This window comes from Rhinolophus ferrumequinum, chromosome 11, assembly GCF_004115265.2.
Source record: "Rhinolophus ferrumequinum isolate MPI-CBG mRhiFer1 chromosome 11, mRhiFer1_v1.p, whole genome shotgun sequence".
Lineage (NCBI taxonomy): Eukaryota > Metazoa > Chordata > Mammalia > Chiroptera > Rhinolophidae > Rhinolophus > Rhinolophus ferrumequinum.
The window spans coordinates 9,838,406-9,863,115 of NC_046294.1; the positions used below are offsets into that span (position 1 = coordinate 9,838,406).

The 24,710-nt window shown below is 55.3% G+C and overlaps 2 protein-coding genes across 2 annotated transcripts; one reads left to right on the plus strand and one right to left on the minus strand.

Moving 5' to 3' along the window:
- Window positions 1-36: 36 nt before the first annotated feature.
- SLC15A3 (solute carrier family 15 member 3) lies at window positions 37-12,046 on the plus strand. Its single transcript, XM_033120222.1, has 8 exons — window positions 37-741; window positions 3,649-3,938; window positions 5,824-5,971; window positions 7,479-7,589; window positions 8,314-8,482; window positions 9,967-10,125; window positions 11,126-11,281; window positions 11,748-12,046. Exons 1-8 carry the CDS (start codon window positions 184-186, stop codon window positions 11,900-11,902), a joined length of 1,746 nt encoding a protein of 581 aa, XP_032976113.1. The 5' UTR covers window positions 37-183; the 3' UTR covers window positions 11,903-12,046.
- Window positions 11,965-23,915, minus strand: TMEM132A (transmembrane protein 132A). The gene is made up of 11 exons (XM_033120223.1): window positions 23,685-23,915; window positions 20,982-21,196; window positions 20,526-20,741; window positions 19,464-19,795; window positions 17,965-18,114; window positions 16,695-16,890; window positions 16,469-16,612; window positions 15,241-15,443; window positions 14,241-14,517; window positions 13,648-13,839; window positions 11,965-13,232 (listed from the first exon to the last, which is right to left on the minus strand). Exons 1-11 carry the CDS (start codon window positions 23,782-23,784, stop codon window positions 12,198-12,200), a joined length of 3,060 nt encoding a protein of 1,019 aa, XP_032976114.1. The 5' UTR covers window positions 23,785-23,915; the 3' UTR covers window positions 11,965-12,197.
- Window positions 23,916-24,710: the final 795 nt, after the last annotated feature.

Sequence of the window (24,710 nt, forward strand, 5' to 3'; positions counted from 1 at the left end):
AATTAGGGAAGGGGGTAGAATCTGGGTAGCGGCGGAGGGACTCGAGGGGGAGAGAAAGAAAGGACAGGAGGGTGAAGGAGTAAATGGGGGGAGAGGAGTGAGCAAAAAGTAGTGCGACCAGCTGCGGGGTGGAGGACAAGAGTGGGGCCGCGGGGGAGGGCGGAGGCTCGGGAGGTGGGTAGGATGCCGGAGCCGCGCGCCCCGGGGGAGCCCCGAGGGCCGGGGGAGCGCCGGCCGCTGCTGGCGCGCAGGCTGCGGGGACCCCGACGGTGGCGGCGGGCGGCGGCGGCCGCGGTGCTGCTGGTGGAGATGTTGGAGCGCGCCGCCTTCTTCGGCGTCGCGGGCAACCTCGTGCTCTACCTGAACAGCGAGAACTTCCAGTGGGCCGGCGAGCAGGCGTCGCGGGCCGCGCTCGTCTTCCTGGGCGCCTCCTACCTGCTGTCGCCCGTCGGCGGCTGGCTGGCCGACGTGTACCTGGGCCGCTTTCGCGCCATCGTGCTCAGCCTGCTGCTCTACCTGGTCGCCTCCAGCCTGCTGCCCGCCACCGCCATCTCCGACGGTCGCCGCTCCTTCTGCGGCGAGATGCCCGAGTCGAAGCTGGCGCCCGCTTGCCCCTCGCCCGAATGCATGCGCCCCTCGCCCTCCCCCTACTGCGCGCCCACCCTCTACGTGGGCCTGCTGCTGCTCGCCCTGGCCGCCAGCTCCGTGAGGAGCAACCTCACCTCCTTCGGGGCCGACCAGGTGAGTCCCAGGGATGCCCAGGGAAAGGATGGACACGGGCGAGGCCAGGGGTCAGTCAGGATGCGCTGGCTCCCCGCGTGACCTCGGGCAAACCACTTCCCCTGTCTGGGCCCGGTTTCCTTATTTGAAAGAAGAGGGGGTTCTCATTCTTACCATAAGAACGATGGCAGCAATAGTAATAACCAGTAGTTGGCCCTCTTTGGCTATGTGCTACTTTTAACTCATGTCATCCTCTTAACTACCCATCAGGTGGGTAATGTTATTATGTCCATTTTATAGACAAGGACGCTAGGGTTTCATGACATTAATTGCCCTGTCCAAGGTCACATAGAGCGCAGGTCAAAGAGCAGGGATAGGGTAGCTGGCCTTCAGGCCTCACCATGGGCTTGTTCGGATCCAGCTCTGCTACTCACTAGCCAGGGGCACTCGGGAAAATATCTTAATCTCTGAGCCTTTCTCTGAACCCTTTGGACTGAGCATGGCACTTAGGAGACATTCAAGAAATATTTGCTAAATGAATGAGTAAATGCCTAACAAACATGGCATTTTAATAGCTCTCGTCAATAGGACATTAGACAATAATGTAAAATAATATATAATATGATTAAAACAACCACATGCGGTCTTGATGAGCAAAAACATACGCAGAACTGCATGCAGAATACGATTACCGCCAGGTGAAAAGATTAGGTGTCAACTAGAGGGGAAAAACTGGAAAAAAATTATAACAGTAGTGTAATCAGGCCACTGGACTAATTGTACATTTTCCCCTAATTGTCCCTGCTTTTCAAATGTTCTTTAATGGCATGTATTGCAATCATAAAGGGGACATTTCTAAAAGAATCATTGCATTCAGCTGGCATCCACAATCCAGTATCCGAAACAGTTTCCAGGGTCTTTGCCAAGGACTTACTCATCCAGCCTGTTTGGATTCCTTTGATTATGGCGCACTCAGTGACCCCAGAGCTGCCCTGTCTATTTCTCAGCCTTTCTTCGGACCAGGAGACCCCACTATCTGCCAGTAGGAATCTCTCATCTTCCCTTAATTCCACTCTTTCATTGACATCTCACTACACCCCCCCAGGTGCCCTTAATCTGTGCCCTTGACCTCACCGACCTCCAGAGGGCCTCAGCCATCCAGTGGCTCCTGTTTCTCACTCCTCCCGGTGGCAGAACTGGTCTGGAGGCCATGCCACTGGGCAGAGTCTCCAGTGGCATCAACAGTGACAACAGCTCCCGTGACCCTCCATTCACTGGGCCTGGGCTTTGGGCAGCTCGAGGCCACACTGGAAGACTGCCTTAGGGGTCTGGGCCTGACCCCTGGGACCGTTTGGAAACACTGACGTGATCTGTGGCAGGATGGACATCACTGGATTGGCGTTCTTTTAAATGGCTCTGGCTACAGGGCACAGAGTGGATGGGGATAACAAGAGTGGGGACACCAGAGCAGTGAGGGGCTGCTGCAAATTCAAGGGGGTCCTCAGAGGGGGGATGTGTGGGTGGGAGGGCTTGGCACCATCTGGCAGACAGCTCTACCCAGGAACCGTGTGTTTAACACACTGCTGGTTTCAGAAAGGGCCATCCATCTTTCCCAGCAAAGTGCTCTTTTATATCCTGAGTGGGCTAGCTGGTCTTCCCCTTAGAGTTGCAATTGCCATATTCATTTACACCCAATTAAGAAATGGAAGTGGCTGCCCAGAGTGAGACGTATTTAATTTTCTGCTTGAAAGTCTACAGCAAGGATTCTCAGTGAGTGGACGTGCCCATCCCTCAGAGGGCTCATTGCCAAGAGGACCTCTCAGAATCTCCAAGAGAAGGCAGTTGTAAAATGCATCTCTATGGACTATCATTTTATATTTGGGAAAGAAACAAAATGTTTACCTTTCCCCCAATGTAACTACAGAAAGTAAAGCTTGACAAAACCTTCCTGGCTAGTGGAAATGTGTATCTCTGGGTAGAAAGAGCGTGATGGAGTCTGAGATTTTCGGGTCACTGAAAGGGTTATGGGTTTAAAATTCTACAGAATCTTTTATCTAGAGCAGTGACCTCCAGTCCCCCCTGCTTTTTAGAAATGCAGATGTCCGGGCTCTGCCCCAGACCTGCTGAGTCAGAATCTGGGACCACGGTCTGGGAGCGATTGGGGCAGCCAGTGCCGCTGATCTGAGCCAGCAGACCGGAAGGGGGCCTGAGGCCTGACTGTTGCAGATTGATTCATATTCTGGATAAAGATTTTCAGTCCTTCTGCCCTTGCTGGGGGGCCTGAATATTTTTTCCTCTCACCCTTGGGCCTGTGTCTGGGACCACCTCTGTTTTCCCCGGTTGTGTCAACCTTGTTTGACTGGGCATATATCAGAGGGAGGCATGTCAAGGGAAGGGATGGGCCACAGTAGAAAACTCTGCGTCTCCAAACTGCAGAGGAAATTCTCGATTAGACTTCTAGCTGTTCTTTCAGTAATATGCGTACATCACATTGAATAAGGTGGAACAAACCTGAGGTCGTTACTGGCTTTCTTCTGATTGTAAAGGTGAGGCATATATATTATAGGTTGCTCCGTCAGAGACAAAGGGATAAATCAACCAGAAATGAACACAGAGGCATCAGAGATGTCTGTTGTGTATACTACTTGGTGACAATAAAAAAAAGTAATGTGTGTCCTGGGCATGAAGAAACAGCTGTGCCAACATGTACTGATCATTAACAAGCGACTCCCAAGAGAAGGGTTTATTCATTCATTTAACAGATACTTATTGAGTGTCTAGTTAGTGATCAGGGACTAGGAAAGTGCTGGAATGCCCACCCACTGACCCAAGAAGCGTCTCTGTGGGAGAGGGAGTGCAAGTACAGAGTATGTCATGACAGGGTGTCCATGTACCTCCTTGGCCCTCACTCTCACCCCTGCCTGGCAGGTCATGGATCTTGGCCGCCATGCTAACCGCCGCTTCTTCAACTGGTTTTATTGGAGCATCAACGTGGGAGCTGTGCTGTCCCTGCTGGTGGTGGCCTTTATCCAACAGAACATCAGCTTCTTGGTGGGCTACAGCATCCCTGTGGGCTGTGTGGGCCTGGCCTTCTTCATCTTCCTCTTTGCCACCCCCATCTTCATCACCAAGCCCCCCACGGGCAGCCAAGTGTCCTCAATGCTTAAACTTGCTCTCCAAAACTGCTGTCCCCGGCTGTGGTGCCAACGCTGTGCCAGGTAAGGAGGTGTTGTGCCAGGCTCTGGGTAGAGGGGGCCACCAAGCCTGGAGAAGTGCCTTGCTTCTCCTGGGGAGTCATGGTCAGTTGGGAGACATTCTGGTTCAGCCCCAATGACCTGCTCTCCAGTGGGCCAGAGCTGCCCCCTGTGACCGAGGATGGCAGTGGAGGTCAAGGTGGTGGTGGTGGTGGTGGTATTGGTGATGGGCTAACTGTAAAATGTTTGAGGATGTTAATGGTCTTGACAGTGATGCTGGTGATAAAGAGGGATGACGGTGTTAGAAGCTACCATGAAGATAGACACCGTCAGGGGTGATAACAATGGCAGCTGAGGTGGTGATGATAAAGATGATGGTACCAGGGAAGGTTGTTGGGATATAATATAAATAATTCTACACTACGCTGATGTTAAGTATAAGAAAGCCTAACAAATCAGGCAAACTGGCCCCTCCCCCATTAGCTGGCATCCAAGGAAGGAAGGCTCTGAATGACCTTGCACTTGCACAATGGCTCCCTTTGCCTCTCTCCTCCCTAAGTTAATCAACTACTTATGCTAAGCAAACCTGTCTCCAGACCTTGGAGGCAGTTACAGCTCCTGTCACTAGGATGTGGATGGAAAGGGTGTACAACATGCTTTCCCCCAACCCCGTGCATTGCTGTAGGATTTATTTTCATGATCCATTGATGCCTAAGAAACCACCAGAACTTAGTGGTTTAAGCAACCACCTTTCATTACCTCTCACAATTTTGTGGGTGACTGGGCCCAGCTGGGCACTTCTTCTGCTTGTGATGTCACCCGGGGCTGCAGTCATTTGGGGACTTGAAAGGACTACAACATCCAAGATGGCTCACTTACTGGCTGGCAGTCAATGTTGGCTGCCAGTGAGGCAGGCACCTGGGTTCCTCTTCATGTGGCATCGCCCTGTGGCGGGAGCATCTCACAGCAAGGTGTCTCGGTTGTGAGAGGAGGGAGCAAACATTCCAAGAGTGGATGTTCCAAAGCGAAGGAAGTGGAAGATATTGGTCCCCTTCTGTCGGTCAGCAGTCACAGGCTAGTCCAGATTCAAGGGCAGGGGAAATAAACTCCGCCCATTGCTGGAGTGGCATTTTGCACTGGGAGGAGAGAAGCTGATGATGGCCTTCTTTGAAAGTGACCACACTGGTATTGTTCCTTTTAGAATCTCAAAGAGTAAGGCAAGGCTCTTAGCCAAGAAGGGATCAGAAACCTGTCAGGACAAAGGGCAGAGGGTAAAGGTTGCCCAGTGGTTGATCTGTCCCCTAATAATGCTCCTTGTATGTCTACCTGTCCACTCCCTACCTCCTTGTCATGTCGAGAGAGGGCTGTCATGTTGAGGCGGATGGGCTTGGAGATGGCAAGAGGGGTTATTTTGGCAGATCAAGTCTGTGACAAGCAGGGACTGGGACTTCCTTGGGTCCCATGACAAATGGATGCGATGAGCCAAGGAAATCCCCCAAGACTGTTCACCACAATCTCTGGTCTTAACTCCCTTCAGGACCCAAGAGGACACAGCTGTAGGATGGAATGGGTCTTGATCAGCCACCACTGTGACAAAGGAGATGATGGTGATAATATTGACAGTGGTAGGGACAGCACCAAAAAAAACATGATGATAGTAATGAAAACTCCTCGGAGAGAATGGCTTTGGTGACTGAGCTCCTTACTAACGGTGATGGCAGTGAGGATGCTGGCACTGGTTGTGAAGGTGGCCCTGATAGTGGCGTGGAGGAAATAAGGGTTGAGTTGGAGGTGATGGCTGTGATAACTGGTGATTGGGGCGTAGGGTTAAACTAGGAGATAATGGTGGAGGTGAAAGTAGTGGCCATGGTGCTGGTGATGACAGCTGCCATTTTATCTGGTGTCCCAGAGACCCTCAAGGCGCCCGGCTGCTGCCTGACCAGAGGTCTCACCAGCCTGGCCCTTCCCCCCAAGAGGACATCGCCAACTTCCGGGTGCTGGTGAAGCTCTTGCCCGTCATGGTGACCTTGGTGCCCTACTGGATGGTGTATTTCCAGGTGGGCACCCCTGCCTCTGCTTTGGGAGGACTGGCTCCCTAGTCCCCTTACTAGTCTCATCTATCACCATAGAAGCCCAGGGTGTGCGGAAAGCGGAAAAGGGGTTCACAAAGTGAACTGCTGCTCTGCAGCAGCTGGTGGGGGCCTGGCACAAAGCCATCCCAGTAGTTAAATCCCTTGGGTGGCAGAGCACAAGGAGCCCTGGAGACAGGGCTGAGGCCCAGTGATTTGAATAAGTCACCCCATCTCTCTGGGCCTAGTTCCCTCGTGTGGAAAATGAGTGGTTTAGGCAAAGGCTCTACCAGCCCTGCAGCATTCAATATTCTCCAAACTTGGCATCTGAGGCCCAGAGAAGGTCTTCCAGTTGATCAAGGCCCCACAGCAAGTTAGGGGTAAGCTCAGTTGCACTGAGTACTTTGTAACAGTTGTTCCCATCCTGGCTGTGCCTCAGAATCACCTGCAGAGTTTTGAAAAGTAGGGATTCCCAAGTCCCACCCTAGAACTGAAATTGCTGGGGGAAGTCTCTGCTGTAATAAACTTCTCAGATGATCCTGATACTCAGCCAGGTTTGAGAACCCCTGCTTCCCACCACTCCCCAAAGGTAAGGTTAGTGGAGTGTGTGTGAGTGCATGCGTGTGTGAGTGCATGCGTGTGCGTGTGCATGCGTGCGTGTGTGTGTGCGTGTAGGGTGGTGCGTGTAGGGTGGGCAGCACCTAACCCAATCCCCAGACCACAAGGTGATTGCCTCCGGTATCTCCTTCATAGGCACCTTGTTTCAAGCTGCAGAAGATGAAAAGGGCCAGCCTGCTACTTGGGGGTGGCAGAGAGGTAGAAGGTGTCCGTGATGGGACAGGGACATGGTGGGAGGGTGTCCATGTGTGTCCATGGCTAATAGTCATACCGCTTGTCAGAATATTGACATCCTTCCATACCAGTTGATAAATAGCTGCTACCCTGAGCAACCCAAGTGTCCTGCGCTGCCCTAGACCCTCCTGTGGGACTCTCCTGGACCCCCTCCATTATATAACAACTAAAGGGGTAATGCCTATACCGGCCACCATGTCCAGAGCTATTCCAATGGGTCAGTGACTACACATTTCCTGGCTGTGTCAACCTGTGGGACTCAGCTTGGCCTTGGTGTCAGATGAGCACTTGCCGTGGGGACAGCCATGTCATTATTTCCCCAGGTCAACACTTATCCACGCCTACTCTATGCCAGGCCCTAGAGACACAAGTATCCAACCAGCTGTGCTCAGCTCTGGAATAAGGCCGCACGCACAGGTCACGGCCCTGGGAGCAGAGCAAAGAGAGCTCCCCAGCCAAGCCTGCTCCTGAGGAAGGAGGAGCATGGGGAGGGCACTTTCCCTTGAGGCCGGGGAGGGGACAGCTGCCCGGCTGCCTACTGTGTGCTACTGCTGAGGAATGCCTGCCTGGGAGTGGGAGCCTCCCGGGGCTGGAGGTGAGGTGGCCAGCTCTGTTCCAGCTTCACTTCCATCTCTCTTGGCAGATGCAGTCCACGTATGTCCTACAAGGTCTTCATCTCCACATCCCAAACATTTTTCCAGACTACCCTAGCAACAGCTCTGTAGTTCTCAGAGCCCAGGACAGCGCCTATAAGGTAGGCGACAACTCGTATGTTCAGCCCCAGTTCAGGCCGGGTTGGGGGCTTCCTCCTAGAAGAGGAGGAAGTGCAGCTGCCTTTATACTCCCCTACCCCAGTGGCACGGTGTCCTCGGTGGGTAGAAAAGGCACCTGGCCGGTGGGTGAACTTGTGCCACAGCCAGCCATCCTGCCGAGATGCTCAACTGCTCAACAGAATTCAGGCCAGCTTCACTCCCTCCCACTGCTTCTCTGAGCTGGCCTCACTGCCAATTTGCCCCAGGCCCTCAGATCAAGTGCACTAGGGTCCCTTCTCAACTCTGCCTTGTCCCCTCCCTCTCTGGGACACCTGCCTTCCACCAGGACCTTCCAAACCAATTCCTAGGCATTTCCGAGTTTCATAAAATCAAAGATCTTTAGAGCTGGCAGATGAATGACATATTTGCCACTCTACCTCCATTTCTTGCCCAAGGCAGACACCACTAATCAATCACGACATTCTTTATGTGGAGCCTGGGAATGTTTCCGGCAGCCACTACCAATTGATAGAAGTTAGAGGAACCTATTTGCCATCCCTGATTTAATCCCACCCTTAGTTACACAGCTGAGGTGCGTGCCTTCCAGAGAGAATAAAGGGCTGACTCTGGGTCACCCAGGGACAGTCTGGAGTCCAGGTCTCCTGGCTCCAGCCCTGAGTTCCTTTCACTCTGCTAGCCCGCCTCTCTTGGCTCCCTCTTGCCCAGATCCCAGAAGCCTGGCTCCTTCTGGCTAACGTGGTGGTGGTGCTGATCCTGGTGCCTGTGAAGGACCACCTGCTCGACCCTTTGCTGCTGCGATGCAAGCTGCTTCCCTCAGCTCTGCAGAAGATGGCGCTGGGGATGTTCTTTGGTTTTGCCTCCGTCATTGTGGCAGGTGTGCGGACCTAAGTGGAGGCGCGTGGGGAGGCAGGCCGGTCTTGTCTGGGGTCGGGGGAGGATGGCTCCTCTATAAGCTGATGATGCTGAAGCCTGGGGCTTGGGCCAAGGGTATCCTCCACCCATGGGTGCCGGTCTTGGCTTCCAGAAGATGCGATCTGAAGGAGACCCCCTCATTGAGCCCGGCCCCCCGTCATTTGACAGATGAGGAAACTCAGACCAGCAGAGGAAAACAGATTTTCCCCAGTGGGATGTAAACTCCCTGAAGACAGGGATTTTCTTCTTTTGTATTTACAGTTATGAATGATGCACGTGGGCGCTCAACAAACGTGGTGAATGAATGTTCTAAAGACACAGCCATGTGTTAGTGGCACATGGGCAATTTTTTAGAAAGTATTTATTTATTCTCTTCCTTCTTCCATTTCAAAAGGATTTGAAGCCACTTATAAAAAGGGGCTCAAGTAAAGCAGGCTTCTGTGCTATTGCACAAACCTCAGCCCTTTTCGCTTAGGGACTTAATCATCCTGAAGTTTCTTAGAGTCTCTGAGCCTCATCTTTGCAATGGGGATAGTAATTCATTCAGACCCAGTGCAGGGCCCAGGCTCTGCCCACATGAAACATAGCCTAGCCAGAGTGTTCTGAGGACTAAACAGGTGAAGTCTGTAAAGCACCTAGCACCATGCCTGGATCACAAGTAGGAATCAGAGGAATTAAAGCTCAACAAACAGTATTGGATTGCAAGGAGGAAAACCAAACTAGATGTTTAAAGCTCTGTACTTTAAAGCATTTTGTCCTATTTCATCATCACAATAACCCTGGGATTTTTATTCCTACTACCTGCATAAGAGTACTGGGTCTCAGCAAGGTTAAGTGATTTGCCTAAGGTCACACAGCTAGCCAGTGGCAGGGTCAGGATTGGAATCCAAGTCACCTAACTCCACATCCAGTCTTCATTTCACTAGAGCACAGCTGTCTCCTAAGCAGTGAAGGGGAAGGAAATAAAAGAAACTTGAAAGCCAGGTTACAAACTCTACTGTAATATTTGATGCTGTAGTAGAAGAGTCATGTGATACCATGGAAAGTGGACCAGCTTTGAAACCAGACACACTGGGGCTCAAATCTAGCCTCAACTACTTATTGACTATGTGACTCTGGGCTGGTTGTTTAACCTAAATTTCTTTCTTCATTTGCAAGAGTGCATATTAAATGCCTAGCACACAACAGGCTCTCAATTAATGAGAAACTGTTATTACTATTGAGTGCAAAACCTAGCTCTGAGCTTCCTAACAGCCAAGGCAAAAAAAGGGAAGCGTTAGAACCCAAATCTTGACACACACACCCTAGGCCAGTAGTCTTTTCCTTACCTGCTGCCTAGTCAGTCTTTGGCTACTTGGTGAGAATACCCACTACGTGCCAAGCTCTGCCATGGACTACGCTGCCTGGAGTGGGCCTGGCTGTAGTCCCCCCTCTCTCCCCCATCAGGATTCCTGGAGATGAAGCGTTTAGAGTACATTCATCACAACCAGACAGTGTCCCAGCAGATCGGGCACAACGTGTACTATGCAGCACCACTGTCCATCTGGTGGCAGATCCCTCAGTACCTGCTCATCGGAATCAGTGAGATCTTTGCCAGCATCCCAGGTACTCTGGACCCCACCCCTGCTCTTGCACCAGGGATGGGCTCAGCCTGGTGGCTCCTAGAAGTTAGAGGTTTCTTGGGCGTAGCCTCTAGAACTTGTCTGCATGGAGGAAGGCAGGGTTTTCTGAGTGGGGTTACAGTCACCCAAAGGGGTTTTATTAGCCCCTGGTTTGTGCCACGCACTGTGCTAGGCACTGGGGTTTTGGAGCTGGGGCTCACTCAGCTACAGGCGCAGGGGGAAGCTGGGAAACAGTCTCCCGAACAATACACCCAGTGGAGTGCTGTAGAAGTGACCATAAGGTGCTGGGGACGCCCCGGGGCAAGGTGAGGAGGAGACAGAACTCAACAGGTAGCAGCGAGGACCTCACAGGCAAAGGGAACAGCATAAGCAAAGAGCGGAGCCTTGTGGGGAGATGGGGGAGAAGGCCAGCAAGGCGCTGGGCTTTGTGGGTTGAGCCTGGTGCTGTTGAGGTTTCTCCCCAGGGCAACAGCTCCACCCCCAAGGGGATGGGGGCTGAGAAAGGACCCCATTAGAGATTTTAGACCTCTGGCTGTGTGAGGAGGAGGACTGGAGACAGGGGAATTTAGGAGGCATTTGCAGAGGCCCGGCAGGAAATGCCCAGGGCTGGGGTTTGGCCCAGGGCAGAGGGAACAGAGAGGAAGGCAGACATTAAGAGGAGGTTCTGAGGTTGAATGAAAATGACTGGGTGATGACACTAAAGGTAATCAGAAAGCATAGGGGGAGGGTGAACATGGCAGGGAGGTGGGCGAGGAGGAAACAGAGCTCTTGGGGCAATGTGGGGGCTGTTCAGGTGCAGGTCCACCTGCTGGGTGACATCACTGGTGCAAGGGCATCATCACAGCCAGGGGCCATCAATCATCCAGGGAAAGCCGGGATGGAGGCTGGCGGGGGTGAGGTGGGGGTTGTGGCCCAGTGGGCAGGGACCTGGGCCCCTGCTGTTCCTCCGCTGGCCCCTGAGGTCACCCATCCTCCCTTTGCAGGCCTGGAGTTCGCGTACTCAGAGGCCCCGCGCTCCATGCAGGGCGCCATCATGGGCATCTTCTTCTGCCTGTCGGGCGTAGGCTCGCTGTTGGGCTCCAGCCTGGTGGCCCTGCTGTCACTGCCAGGGGGCTGGTTGCACTGCCCTACGGACCATGGTGAGTGTGGGGGCCTCCCTGGAAGTAGGACACGAGTGAAGGGAGGTGTGGAAGGGAAGTGGCAACTGCTAAGTGCTTTGACCCCCAGCAGAATGAAGTAGCAAGCTGGACGCAGAGAATGGGCTTTAGCTAAAGTTGGCCAATCACCCACAGCATGGCTTCCCTTCCTTGGGCCTCAGTTTCCCTGTCAAAAAGGAAGCATGGAACTCAATGGACATCCAAGGTGCCTTCCTGCTTCTGGATCTCTGCCATTCTGGCTGAGGGGTCCCTTTTCCCTGTGGTATTTGTGTTTTAAGTCCCCTGAAAGAACAGCTAGCTAACTGGGAATTGTAGAGACCTAGGGCAGCCAGATGCTAGGGGCTATCTGCCCAGTGTCTTCAGATCCCACCTACCAGCCACACTGCTTCGGCTGCCAGCTCCAGGGGAGCCCTGCCCTGACCCAAATGTCAACCTCTTCTTTCCCCAGGGAACATCAACAATTGCCAGATGGACTTGTACTTCTTCCTGCTGGCTGGTATTCAGGCCGCCACAGCTCTCCTGTTTATGTGGATTGCTGGTCGCTATGAGAGGGCAGCTCGTAACCCGGCCTCCCAAAGCAGTCTCAGCAGGGATAGGGGCTGACATGCCCCCAACCCCACCCCCTCATTTCTCTCCACCAGAAAACAGACAGCGGCAGTCCCAGCTGGCGTTTCCTTCTTGGTTTATTCTGTACCCAACCTTAGGATGAAATGGTTCCCATAAATAAGGGGCATGAGCCCTTCCTCATAACCACGGTCCATGACAAGGGGCGGGGCAGAGGGGGCCTGGGTGGGAGTCCTTGCAGGGGACCAGGCAGGGGACTTGGATCAACAAGCACCAGAGGATGAGGAGGAGGCTGCCGGAGCCAACAAGGCTGGGCCAGGCAGGCCGGGAGGCGTCAGGAGCTGCCCCGGATCCTCTCCATGTAGCTGCGCAGCTCCTCGGGGTCCTTCAGTCCCATGTCCTCACACACCCAGCGGATGTCTTCCTCACCTGCCACCAGGATGGATTGCACGGCAGGGGCCCCCATGGGCTCCTCAGGCAGCTGGGCTGGGGGGGCTGGCGCAAACGTCACAAACTCTACACGCTTCCGCCGCCCCCCAGCTTCCTTTCGGGCCAGGGTGTTCGGGGAGCTGGTGGGGCCCCCAGCAGGCACTGTCGCCACAGTCAGGGCCTCCCCTCCCCCACTCTCACAGGGGCAGCCCCTCTCCCCCTTGGGCAGGCCAGGGGACTGCCGGTCCAGCTGGCGGCTCAGTTCCTCCTGATCTGTGCCCAGCCAGACCCAGTTGTGGGGCTGGGGGGAGGCAGGGTCAGTCGCGCTGTCGGGAGGCTCCTTGCGCTGGTAGCGCAGCACGAAGACCACACCATTGGCCAGGAAGATGAGGATGGCCAGACAGAAGATACCCAGGAGGGCGTACATGCCTAGCTCTAGGTCAGAGACACGCTGAGGGGCAGGAACCATCTCCTCTTCCTCTTCCTCCTCCTTAGCCTCTACCTCCTCTTTCCCAGCCTCTTCCTCTGCCCGCTCAAACTTGTCCCTCACACCCCCACTGCTCCCCACACTGCCTGCTGCCTGCCCTTCCCCACCCATGCTGGTCTCTATGGCTGGTGAACTCCGGGCAGGGCTGGATGGGAGGGCGGGGGCCGGTGTGGGAGCAGGAGGCAGCCCTAGCCAGGCAGTGCCAGAGGCCAGGGGCACGCGGTGGCGGCCTCGGCGGCAGGGCTCAGGTGGGTGCAGAGACACATGCAGGGGCAGCCCCTCGGGGCCCGCCCCACTCACCACCACCCCAAGCTGGGCACCCCGCCCCTCGGCTGGCAGGACGGCGCCGGGCTCCTCCGCCGAAACAGAGAGTCCCAGGTCACGGTGATCGTAGAGCTCAGCGGGGGCCAGGGTGTGGTCAGAGAAGGACAGCCATAGAGAGAGGGCCACCTCCTGTGGGGTACACGGACACAGGCAGAGACACGCGAGAGCACGCACGCATGCACACAGAGACCACTCCCACAGAGACAGGCCACACGGAGGGGGAGAGACCAGAGAGAAAACAGACACAGGCAGATGGACAAAACACAGGGAGAGAGGGGACGTGTGTCAATCACCTGTTGGCCACTCAGCCCCAGCGTCTGAGTCATTGGGAGAGTCCTCAGTTAAAGCCATCTAATCAACCTCCCACTGACACACTCCAGACAGACACTGTTTGATCATCTCCAGCCGAAGAGAGCTCACTACCTTACAGGGCAGTCAGTCCTCATGAAAACCCTAAGGTGAGGGGTTGAGGTACCACCCATCCCCCTGTCATCATCCCCCATCCGGAGATGTTGATTTCATCCCCCTGATCCCCAGCTGTCACCTGCTTTGGGGCGGGAAGGGATGACTGTGCCCAGCACGTGGCTGTGACCTCCCCGGGGTGGGCAGTGCCCCGGCTTAGGGCCAATGAGATGCCCATTACTGGCTGCACACGAAGCTCCAGCACTGAGACCTTGTCATCTGTCACAGCCAGCGCCTGCTCCCCCAGGATGGAGTCAGACAGCGGGGAACGCACCTGAGGATGAGAGGGAGCTGGAGGTGGGGGTCCTCATACACAGACGTCCTTTTCCCTCTGAGACCCCAGCGGCCCCACAAAGGGATCTGGTTACTGTTCCCAGCATCCACACAGGCTGCTCCCCCCAATCCTTTGCACCCCAACCCCATGCCCTGTACATACCTGGACCCCAATCCCACGCGTGGGGGACAGTTCCCTCCTCTCTCCAGACCTGGCCCCACATGCCTATCCCCAGCCCTTCATACCTAAAAATCTTCCCCATTACACGGACCACCGTATTCTCACCCAATCCCACTGGACTCATACCTCCCCAGGTATACCCTGGGCTCCTCTGACACCCTTCACACCTGCCCATAAACATTCTGGGGACCACCTACACCTTCCTCAGGAGGTCTGCTCACCTCGATGGAGGTGACGCCGGGCTCTCGGCCCACCAGGATGTGGCCGCCCTCCAGCGAAGCTACACGCGGGTCCTGCACGCGGGCGTGCGGTGCCACGAGGTGGGACACGTCCAGTAGCCAGTCGGGGCCAAGCAGGTGGGTGAGGCGACGGCCACCGTCCAGCGGGTGGGCCGCAAAGGGGACTAGGAAGCGCACGTTGGCGCGCTGGTACTGCAGACGGCAATTGCGGGCTCGCCGCTCTGCCTCCTCCGCTGCAGCAGCCTCCGGCTCTAGCGCCCTGCGGAAAAGTGGCAGCCCAGGGGCGGGCAGCCCAGGGGCGGGGCATCAGCACGGGCTCCGCCCCCAGCCCACCGTTCTTCAAACCCCGCCCACAGTTCTACCAGTTAGATCAGGTCCCTCCACCTGCAAGCACTGCGCACCAGCCCCATTCCTGATTGGTGCCTGTACCTATCCATCAAGCTGCTCTCACCCTCCCGAACTCGGGGGGGGGGGGGGGGGGGCCCAAGAAGAGTCCCGCCTGTCATGGGGAAGACCAAAGACACTCACTCTCTCAGGCCTGGGAGATCATGTTTCAGAGGCTTGAGACCACCTCACCCTTCGGCTCTGGTGGGACCCCCCCATATTTCCTGAGCTAGGTGCCATCTTAGGCTTGGAGGATACAGCAGTGAACAGAATAGACAACCCCTGCTTTCAAGGGCTTACATTCTAGGGGAGGGGGGTGGGGGGACGGACAGACCACAAACAAGATGGATCAGATAATACAGCATATTAGAAAAGGGTCTGCACCATAGAAGCGTGGCAGGGAAGGAGAGGGGGTGTGGAGGTAGGCAATAAGTGGTCAGAGGCTGCGTGGTGAAGGGCAGGGATGGATAGAAGGAACTGCAAGCAACCGGGCAGCTTTTCAGACCCCAGCTCGAGCCCATGGCTGTGTGCCCCAGGCCTTCTCTCAGTCCCAGAGCGACTTCGCCAGGACAGCCAGCTTCCACAGGCCTCCACTCACCCTTCAGCTGAGCTGGGTACCCTCCAGCCTCGGACCTGCTCCAGGGTGGTGTCAGTCAGCTGGATGCGTAGGGGCAGCAGTGGGGCCCACACCGTCAGCCGCAGCGACGCCCGCAGCCGGCGCCACCAGAAATCCACTCTCACCCCCTGAGCACCCCGGCTCTCCTTGCCAGCCACAAACACAGTGTCACAGGCCTCCGACACCTGTGGGAGGACAAAGGGTAGCGGGTGGGCTAAGCCAGGAAAGACTGGTTGGACCAGAGCCCTGACCCCACTCCCTAAGAGGGGGCACAGTTCTGTATTTTACTGTAGTGCATATCCTTAGATGAGATTTCACCATGCATCCGGCATCCATTCTCCCTGGAGGAACTAAGTTCACTTGGGGCTCAACTGGGGAAACTGGCTATTTGCACACAACAGTATTTTTCTCCTGACAGAGGAGGGTTTGAATCCACAAATTTGTCTCCTTGTTAGTGCTGGCCTCTGACTTTGGTGCTGGTGCTACCTGGCAATCAGCTACAGGGAGGTAGGCAGAGGTGGAGGGACAAGGCAAACCTACCCACCGGGAGCCCTCAGGTAGGAACCACCTACCCGGGATGGCCAGGATTTAGGAAATACAGGCTCTGGGCTTCCCCTCTTAGAACTTCAAAATGAGGAAAGTTGCCCAGCCCTTTTTTACCTCACAGGTCATTATGAGGCTCCAATAATAATTATTGTAATTATTTTTATCATTATATCGTTATTTTTATAACAGTAGGTGCCATTGTTTCAGGTCCTGCTCTCTGCTGGATACTGTTTTAGGATCTCTTAATTCTTACATCATCCCTAAAATATATTCCCATTTTAAAGCTTAGGAAACTGAGGCTCAGAGAGGTTGAGAGACTTGTCCACAATCACACAAGTAGTTGATAGCAAAGATGGGTTTCAAACTGAAACTTTTTGATCCTAAAGTACGTGCTCTTAACTCTCCCACAGCAGTTCATTTGCCAATGCAATAACGAACATGGAACTGCCTAAGTTGGGGGCGGTTGGAGTTGCATAGCTCCCACTTGACTCTGGAGAGAGGAGGTGGGAACAAAGGAAGTTGAAGCTGTGGCTCCCCCCATGAGGTTTCTGGTATCAAAAAGAAGCTGTTATCTTAGGAAACTGAATGCGGAAGGAGGAAAGAAGAATGTACATCACTGCATGCACAAATGCATACTCACATGGGGTTGGCACGTGCCACTCACCTGCAGGACCTGTGCATTGGCTGACTCACAGCCAATGTGCTCTGTCACCTCCACCAGAGCCCCCCCACTGTCCACGGTGACAAGGCGCACGGGGACATGCCGCGGCACTCCAGTCAGTGGTGCTGTATTTACCAGCTCCTCGGCCTAGGAGTGCAGGAGGAGCTCAGCCCAAGCTCTTCACCTCACTTGGCCTCCCACCTGGCTGGGCAGAGGGGGGACCACTTACCTTGGCCAGTGGGACAAGGGCTCTTATGTCACGCTCCGATACCAGGATCTCCCACACCATTTTGTCCTTCTCTGCTTCGGGGGCCTGGCCTGGGTACTCCAACTGCCACGTGACAGGACGAGTGACTGCCACGCCCCCACTAGTGCCGTTGTCCACCAAAAAGTCCACCCATAGGAACTCAGACAGTTCAAGGGGGCTGCTGGCCAGAAGAGAGAGAAACTGAGTCCTTGCTAGCAGCCAGGCACTGTCTTAAGCATTTCCTGTATTCATGAGGTAGGTTCTATGATTATCTCCACTTTATAGATGAGAAAACTAAGGTACAGAGATTATATAACTCGCCCAAGGTCATACAGTAAAAAGTGGCAGGGCTGGGATTAGACCCAAACTTCCCGGTTCCAGAGCTCAAGCTCGTATCCACTCTTGGCCCCTGTAAGATTAGCCACTTTTCTTGCAGCCATTTAACTCCTCCCTCTCCCCGGATGCTTGCTAGCTCTCCTGCCTTCCTCGGCCGCCTCCACTCAGACGTCTGCCTTCCATAGCCACCAGGCTGGCATAAACCATCTGATTCAAATTCTATGAGGGAGGAAGTTGCACTTCCAAGCCCAGGACGGGCACTCGACCCCCTGAATAATAACCCTCACAGCTTCCTGTGATCAAGCACCTGATATGTGGCCTGGATGCTGGCCATACAGTATCTTATTTCATTTTCACAAACCCGAAGGGATGCATTGTTATCCCCATTTTACAAGTGAGGAAACTGAGGCTCTGGTGGGGAGGGTAACTGGCTTGCCCAAGATTATTCATCCAAAAGATATCAGAACTAAGATTCAAACAGGAGCTACAAAGCTCATGGCCTTGACCCAGGCTCAGGGCACGAATATAGGAGTTTGTAAACTGTAAGAACTGCAGCTGGGCTTTGAGGAATATTAATGCCCCCCAAAAGGGACCCATTTGGTGTTGGTGGGAGGTGGGGTAGTGACTGTGAGGGCTGTAACTAGGTGGCCAGGATAGGTGGGCATCATCTGGAATAAGACTCACAGACACTCACCGAACCTGGCACATGACTAGGGATGGATAAATAGTAGCTGAATGAATGAATGAATGAATGAATGAATGCTATATTGGCTTTGTGCTGCATCCTTGGAGGAGTCTGCTCTTTGTGTCTACTGACATGGGAATATGGAGGCAGTAAGGCAGCCCCCTTCCCTGGAACCCCATAAATCTACCCACCAGCCCTCCCTCTCTGCCCCCGGTTGAGGGAACTGCACACCTGGAGTCTTGCCCTGTGGGCCCGGCACGGTGGCAGGTGATGAGGGTGGTGTGGTGCTTAGAGCCCTTGAAGCGGTCCAGCTTGGCAGTCCAGAGGGTGGGCTGGGCCGGGCGGGCAGCCGTTACATGCAGCCCCTTCTTCACCTTGATCCTGGGGGGAGGACACAGGTCGTTTGTCAAGGTGGGTACTGAACTGTGGGCAGGATCCAAGGGGGAAGACAAGAGGCTAAAGACAACAGGTTCCTGTCTGGCCTCCCCTGGCTCAGGTCTGAGTATCCTCCTCGCCATTCTCCGACTCAGAAGGACCCCATCTCAACACAGGTCATGCCATACAGCTCTCCTCCACTCAAAGACCCCTTATGATGCCCCACTGACCACAAGGTCAAATCTTAGCCTGGCATTTGTGGTCCTCCAGGGTCTGGTCCAGTTTCTGCAGCTGTGCCATCTTTCCATCACTCTTTGCGTTAGCTACCACATACACGATGCCACGGATACCTCTAAGCCTTGGAGTGAGCTGTGCCTTCCGCCTGGCCTGCCCTTCCTTTCTTCGTCTGCTCATTCTTCAAGCCTCCAACAACTCAAATGTCATGTCCTTTAGAAAGTGTTTCCCGTGACAGGATGAATTTCTCCTTCCTCCACCCGCTAATTCAAGCCCCCGCAACACTTTGTACCTTCATGAGAACATATAATCCAGCGCATGTTTGTCCAGCTCCCTGCCCTACCACTGGGGGACCCTTCGTGCCAGGTGGGGGCGGCCTTGCTCTTCTCTCCAGTGTAGAGATACAGGGCTGGGCATATTTTAAGGTCCAGGAAAGATCTTATGAGTGTGTGTGAGTGAGCACAGGAGGGCATGAGAGACAGGGAGATGGGACAGCCACCTGAGAGACCCATAGGGACGGGACACACACAAACCCAAAGATGGAACAGGCAAGTCACACTCTGCAAATCCTTGTCACTGGGAATGGGTTGTGGGGCTACTCGGTGGAGGTGGGGGGATTCCTACAGAAAGGGACACAAAGAGGAGGTCCTTGCTGTGGGGAGGAGTTGGGCTAGTCCAAAGGTGACGGACCTGTGCCGAGGATAGCAAGTGGGAGACCCTGTAGACGAGTGTGACGGGGACAAATACCCCTCCTGGGGCAGGAGAGCATTAACCACCCCAGGCACTGCACTTGCCAGTTTCCAAACCCTGTCCTATTTCCCCTCCCTAAAGCCTCACAGCTGCCCTGTGAAGCAGGCAAGTTCGCCCCACTGGACAAAGGAGTCTTGGGGATGTGTCAGGATAGGGGAGCTTCCTATTTCTAACTCCAAGTTCAGGGCTATGCCCACTGCTGGGTCCTGCCTGCTGCCAGGGCAACCACAGCACTTGGCCTGTAAGGGGTTTGGTGGACTCATATTTGCAGCGGTTAAGGATTCTAGTAAGGACCCCAAGAGGAGGAGTTACCTGGCCAGTCTTCCTGCAGAGGTTCCTGCCTCCAACCCACCCCAGGACCCAGTGCTCACCGCAGGGTCAGGACGCTGGCTGTGAAGTTGTGCCGAAGCAGGAGGGTGGCACTGAAGAGCTGGCCGGGCCGCACGGGCACATCAGGCACCCGCAGAGTCACTGCCTCATCCAAGGGCACCTCCTGGTACTGCGGTGGGTCCGCCGGCCGTAGCTCCACACTGCCCACTGGGAGGGCCTGTTCCCCGGGGTCCTGCTCCCCACCAGGTCCACAGCCCCCAGGGCCCTCGGCGGCCAGCTCCAGCGTGTAGGCCAGCTCAGCCCGTGTGATGGAGCCCTGGGAGAACCAGTGCGAGGGCAATTCCATCTCCACCACACAGGCACCCAGGGATGGCTGCAAAGACACGATGGCCATGGTTGGCCTGCAGGGGACGGTATTCCCAGCACTCATGGCAGGAAACCCAGAGCTGAAGTGGTCCCTGACAGGCAGGGCCAGCATGGGCCACAGACAGATCCAAGGTGACACAGTGAACTAGCAACAGGGCTGGAGCTAGGTTCTCCAAATGCGTCTACAGGGCCACTCTTCTACCTTTGGGGACAGTCTCATTCCAAAGTGAACAAATTCCAGTGCCTTCCCCTAACCATGCCCCAGGACCACCCTGACTACAACTCAGATTTCTCAGAATCCCAAAGTCCACAAAATACCTCTTTTCAGTGGATTCCTATACTAGAATCCAAAATAGTGGAAATTGCAATTATAAAAGTAATACTGACAAGCATGCAAACACTTGCTGAGGGATTGCTCTGTGCCAGACACTGCATTCATCTCATTTATTCTTTATTCCAACTCCACATGAGGTAGGAATTGTTATTACCCCATTTTTCAGGCGAGGAAACTGAGATTAAGTTACTTGCCCAAAATCATATACAATAGACTGAACCCCATAAGGGGCCCCAAATAACCCTTTCACAGTCTCAGGAAAGCTAGGAGAGCAGGAATGAAGTCAGGAGGTCCGTGAGCCCCCAAACTTCCCAGGAGTGGTAAGCCCTCTCTTCCCTACTCCAGGACCACCCTCTGGCTGGTGCAGCGGCAAGGCCAGCCTGGGTGGGGCCCGCCCACTCACCTGGAATCGGCAGGCTCGGTGAGCAGTACCTGCAGGGTGCGTGGCATGGAGCCGGGCACAAGGCAGGCTGCCAGGCCCTGGTGGCCAATCCTGCCCTTTGAGGTGGAAAAGGACCCGGGCATGGGGCTCTGCTGGAGTCACAGCTGCTTCCACAGACACGGCCCGTACGTCCCATGGGACTGGCTGTTGGTGGGGCTCAGTGACCCGAGGGACAACCTGGAGGGAGAATGGAGGTGTTCAACAAAGCAGGGGCTGGGGGGAAGTGAGATCTGGGAAGATGGGATGCCAGGCTTCCAATTCCAGCCTGGCACGAGAGAGGCTTTATGGGCCTCAGTTTCCCCCTCTGGAAAACAGGAAGCACAGCTGGGGCTGGGGCAGGCCCCTGAGCCATACACAGTGGACCTCAGCTCTGAGTCCTGTTAGTCTGGGAGTCCCTGGCACTCCCTCCTTCCTTACCTGCTGAGTGGCAAAGGGTGGGTAGGAGGCCCGGAGAAGTGGCTGGGCCCTGGGCCAAGGCTGCAGCAGCAGAAAGGTCTCCGATCGGGAGCCCAGAGAGGAGTTGGCAGGTGGGTAGCGGCCCACCTGCTGCACACGGAAGTGCTCAGGGGCACCCAGGAGCTCCAGGGCTGCTGGCAGGTAGACAGGGTCCAGGGGGTCCTGGTCAGAGTCCACTGAAGAGGGAGAAGGGGTAGAGATGGTGACAGCTCCAGTGGCAGGGGCTGAACTGAGCTCGGTCCTGGGCACAGTGGCAGTGGCAGGGGAGGAAGAAGCAGGTTATTAATATCCCACACCCCCAGAATGTGGGGGGAATCTCCCCATTGCACAGATAAGGAAGCTGAGACCCAAAGAGCCTTATGCAGGTAGCAGGTGATAGGGTCAGCATTTGAATCTGAGTCCAGCACTGGATGCCAGTCTCGAGCCGTTCCTTCTTCCATCTTCCACAGACCCAGGCCTTCCTCCCTCCAGTAGAACCTTCTCCATGTCTCCTCCTCCCCCATTCCTATTCTCTACCTAATTGCCTCCGACACCAAGGCATTTGTGGGGTACAGCTCTCCCCAGGTGAGCTTTGTAGTAGAGACCCTTCTCTGTCCCCGGGTCCTTGGCCAGACTTAGCTGGGCATCCACCCTCCCTCAACCTATATCATCACCACGACACTCTCACACCGGTTTCCCAAATTTACTCCATTCTTCCCTGTTCCAACTGGGTCCTGGAGTGCAAAAGTGGAAAGGAACCATCACGGTGGGAACCAAAATGGTGGGAACCGTGAGCCTGGAAGAGAGTCTGGTATCCAATAACCAGAAGGACAAAGGACCACTAAAACCATATTTAATTTGTACCAACTATTAATTAGCCTTAATAATATTAATAATAAACATTTTTTAATACAAACTGTATGCAAGCTACCATTTTAAACACTTTACGTGTGTTAACTCTTTCAGTTTTTGTAATAACTCTGAGAACTAGCTTCTATTACTATTGATCCCATTTTATGAATTTGAAAATGAGGCTAAAAGGTTAAGGTATTTGCCTGGGGTGCCACAGCTGTGCGTGGTGGAGCTGGGAGTCAGAGACTAGGCATCAACCACTGGACCACCCTGCCTCTCCACTCTCCACCTCTTTCTCCACCCTCTGCTGTTTGCAATGGTGTTCACTCCCTAGACTCTGGTTCTCTCCCTCTTCCTTCAGGGCCAAGAGTGAATATTGTCTCCTTAAGGAAGCCCTCCTTGATTGCTTGCCCTCCACTAGTCCCCTCTGTCATTTACACCTTTGGTTGCGTCCTCTGAATTAGTTCTCCTCTGGTGTATCAGCGAGGCCTTGTCTTACTCATGCTGGATCCCAAACTGGGCAGTGCTCCCTAGATAGGGTGTACTGAGAGCCTGGAGACCTGCATTTGTGTCCTGACTCTGCCTCGATGAAGGCTGGGTCAGTAAGTTAATGTCTTGGAGCTTCCGTTTCCTCCTCACCTGTAGAATTGGCATTTAGTGACACTGTGGACAGGGGAGGGCTTTGTAAACTGCGGAGCAAAGTCTGGAAGAGGGGTTATTGCTGCTGCATAATGGATGTGACAAGGCTTTCCTCATCCTTCCGTGTAAGGGGTTATTAGGGCTCCCACAGGGTCCCCTGGGGAGGGGAGCAGGTGGCTGAAAGCAGCCTCAGGGCCAGCTCCCTCTCCGTCCCACTGCTGGGCTGGGGGCGTGATGGTTTCAACCTCCTTCAACACACCAGCACCACCAGCACCACCAGCACCACCAGCACCACCAGCGAGCACGTTTCTGAGACACTCCACCCATCACCCCCCCACCTCCAAGTGTAACAGGTAAGTGACTAGGCTCCCTGGGAGTAACCCCTGGCCTCCCTTCCTCCTCCTACTCCACTGCCTGGATAATTACAAGATGCTCCAAGGCCTGACTCCCACTGACTCCCAGCACCCAGAACTCAGCTTTGTTGGTGGGTGAGGTGGGTAGAGAATGTCTCACTATGCCTCATTTTTCCGTGGCATCGCCCACCTAGCAGCCACAGCCCAGGACAAGGGCAATATGATCTCCACCCTAGGGCAAAGGGGAGTCACTGCCCCTTCCTCCAGTGATGGGGATCCCCATAAGGGCTCAGGAAGGCACTGATGGGACAATAATCTCTTGGGACTCCAAGGTCAGAGAGCTACTTGGGGCAGGGGGAGGGTAGCTACATATCTCTTAAGGACTCAGGAAAAGGGTCTGTTTTCCGTTCCTGGGGATGGGGGGTGGGGTTGTTGGTGGGAGGAGGCTAGGAGCCACGGGGTGCAGCTCTATGGAGGGCAGATTAGGGAGCCGGTGCGCCCAGGACAGGGGGCAGCCGGGTTAGATGCCCTGGCTGGAGGGGAAGATCGCGGAAGGCGCGGGAACCGAGTCTGGGGGTGACCAGGTGAGCCCCGGGACCCGGCTGGTTCTGGGTCAGGAAGGAGTTGTCAGGTTGTGCAAGGTGAAGGAAGCAGTGGTGGCGCGCGGCTGGAGCCAAGATCCCGGGGTGAGATCTCGCCAGCCCAGGGCAGGCTGAGGGCGAGCCCGCTGGGGTTTAGTCCGAGCACCCGCAGGTTCCCCACTTCTGGGCATCCCTCGTGCCTGGCCTTGGCCGGGACCCAGTCGCCCCTCGCCCCGCCCCGCCCCGCCCGTCCCGCTGACCTCTCAGGACGTCCAGGGCGAGGGCCACCAGGAGGCAGAACCAGGGGCCGTAGGGCCCCCGGGGAGCCGCTGCTGCGCGCCCCGCCATCAGGGCGCACATCCTTCCCACCGAAGGAGGGGACTAGGCGGGCGGCTCAGGTGGCCGCGGGCCGCCGGGCATCTCCCGCGCCCGCTCGGCGCCGGCCCTATCCGGCCGGCTGAGTCCTGGCCGCCGCCTGCCCGGCCGCCCGCCCGCGGCTGCAGTTCCCAGACAATGGAGCGGGAGCTGGAGCAGGAGGTGGGAGGGAGAACACGAAGCACATGGGCTGCCCCTCCGCCCCGCCGGGTCCTAGTGCCCTACGGATCTCCAACCACCCGGCGCCCCCACACTCAAAGTCGGCAAGAAGGCCACTTCCCTGGAGACCGAACAGCAGGAAACTGACCCACCTCTGCCAAGAGGGACGGGACGTGTTCTGTGCAATCCCTCTCGGAAGCTCCTGACAAAGGAGGAAAAAGTCACTTCCTCTGCCTCTCCCCCGCCCCCCAAGCAACTCACCTGTAAAGGCATCTGACACCTGAATCAGAACCAGAATTCAGAGACAAAGGGGACCAAGCTGCAGGCGTGGAAAAGGAGTGAAAGGGAAGCCAATAGAGCTACTGGGCCTGCCCTGACAGAGGCCTGAGCCACTCCTGTGACGGAAGGTCTCCAGGTGCAGGCAGCTGGAGTGTCGTGCCCAGCCCCAGCCCAGAGAGAGGCCTGTGGGCTTCGGAAAGCCTTGCCTCTCTCCCAGCCTCGCCTGCTGGGCAGTGTTGGGAGACGTTCCATAGCAGGGTTTCTGGCTGAACCTTAGCATCTCCTGGGCAGTTTGTAAAGAAAAAACCAGGCCCAGGCCCCTCCACAAAACAACTGATCTAATCTATGCGCAGGGTGGAGAACCACAGTGCAGGAAACTCCTGTCTGGTAGGGGAAGAAGGGAGGGCAGGCAAGTCTCCTGGCTGTGGGCCAGCCTTCGACAATCCTGCAGATGGGGGTAGGAAGGGGGTGGG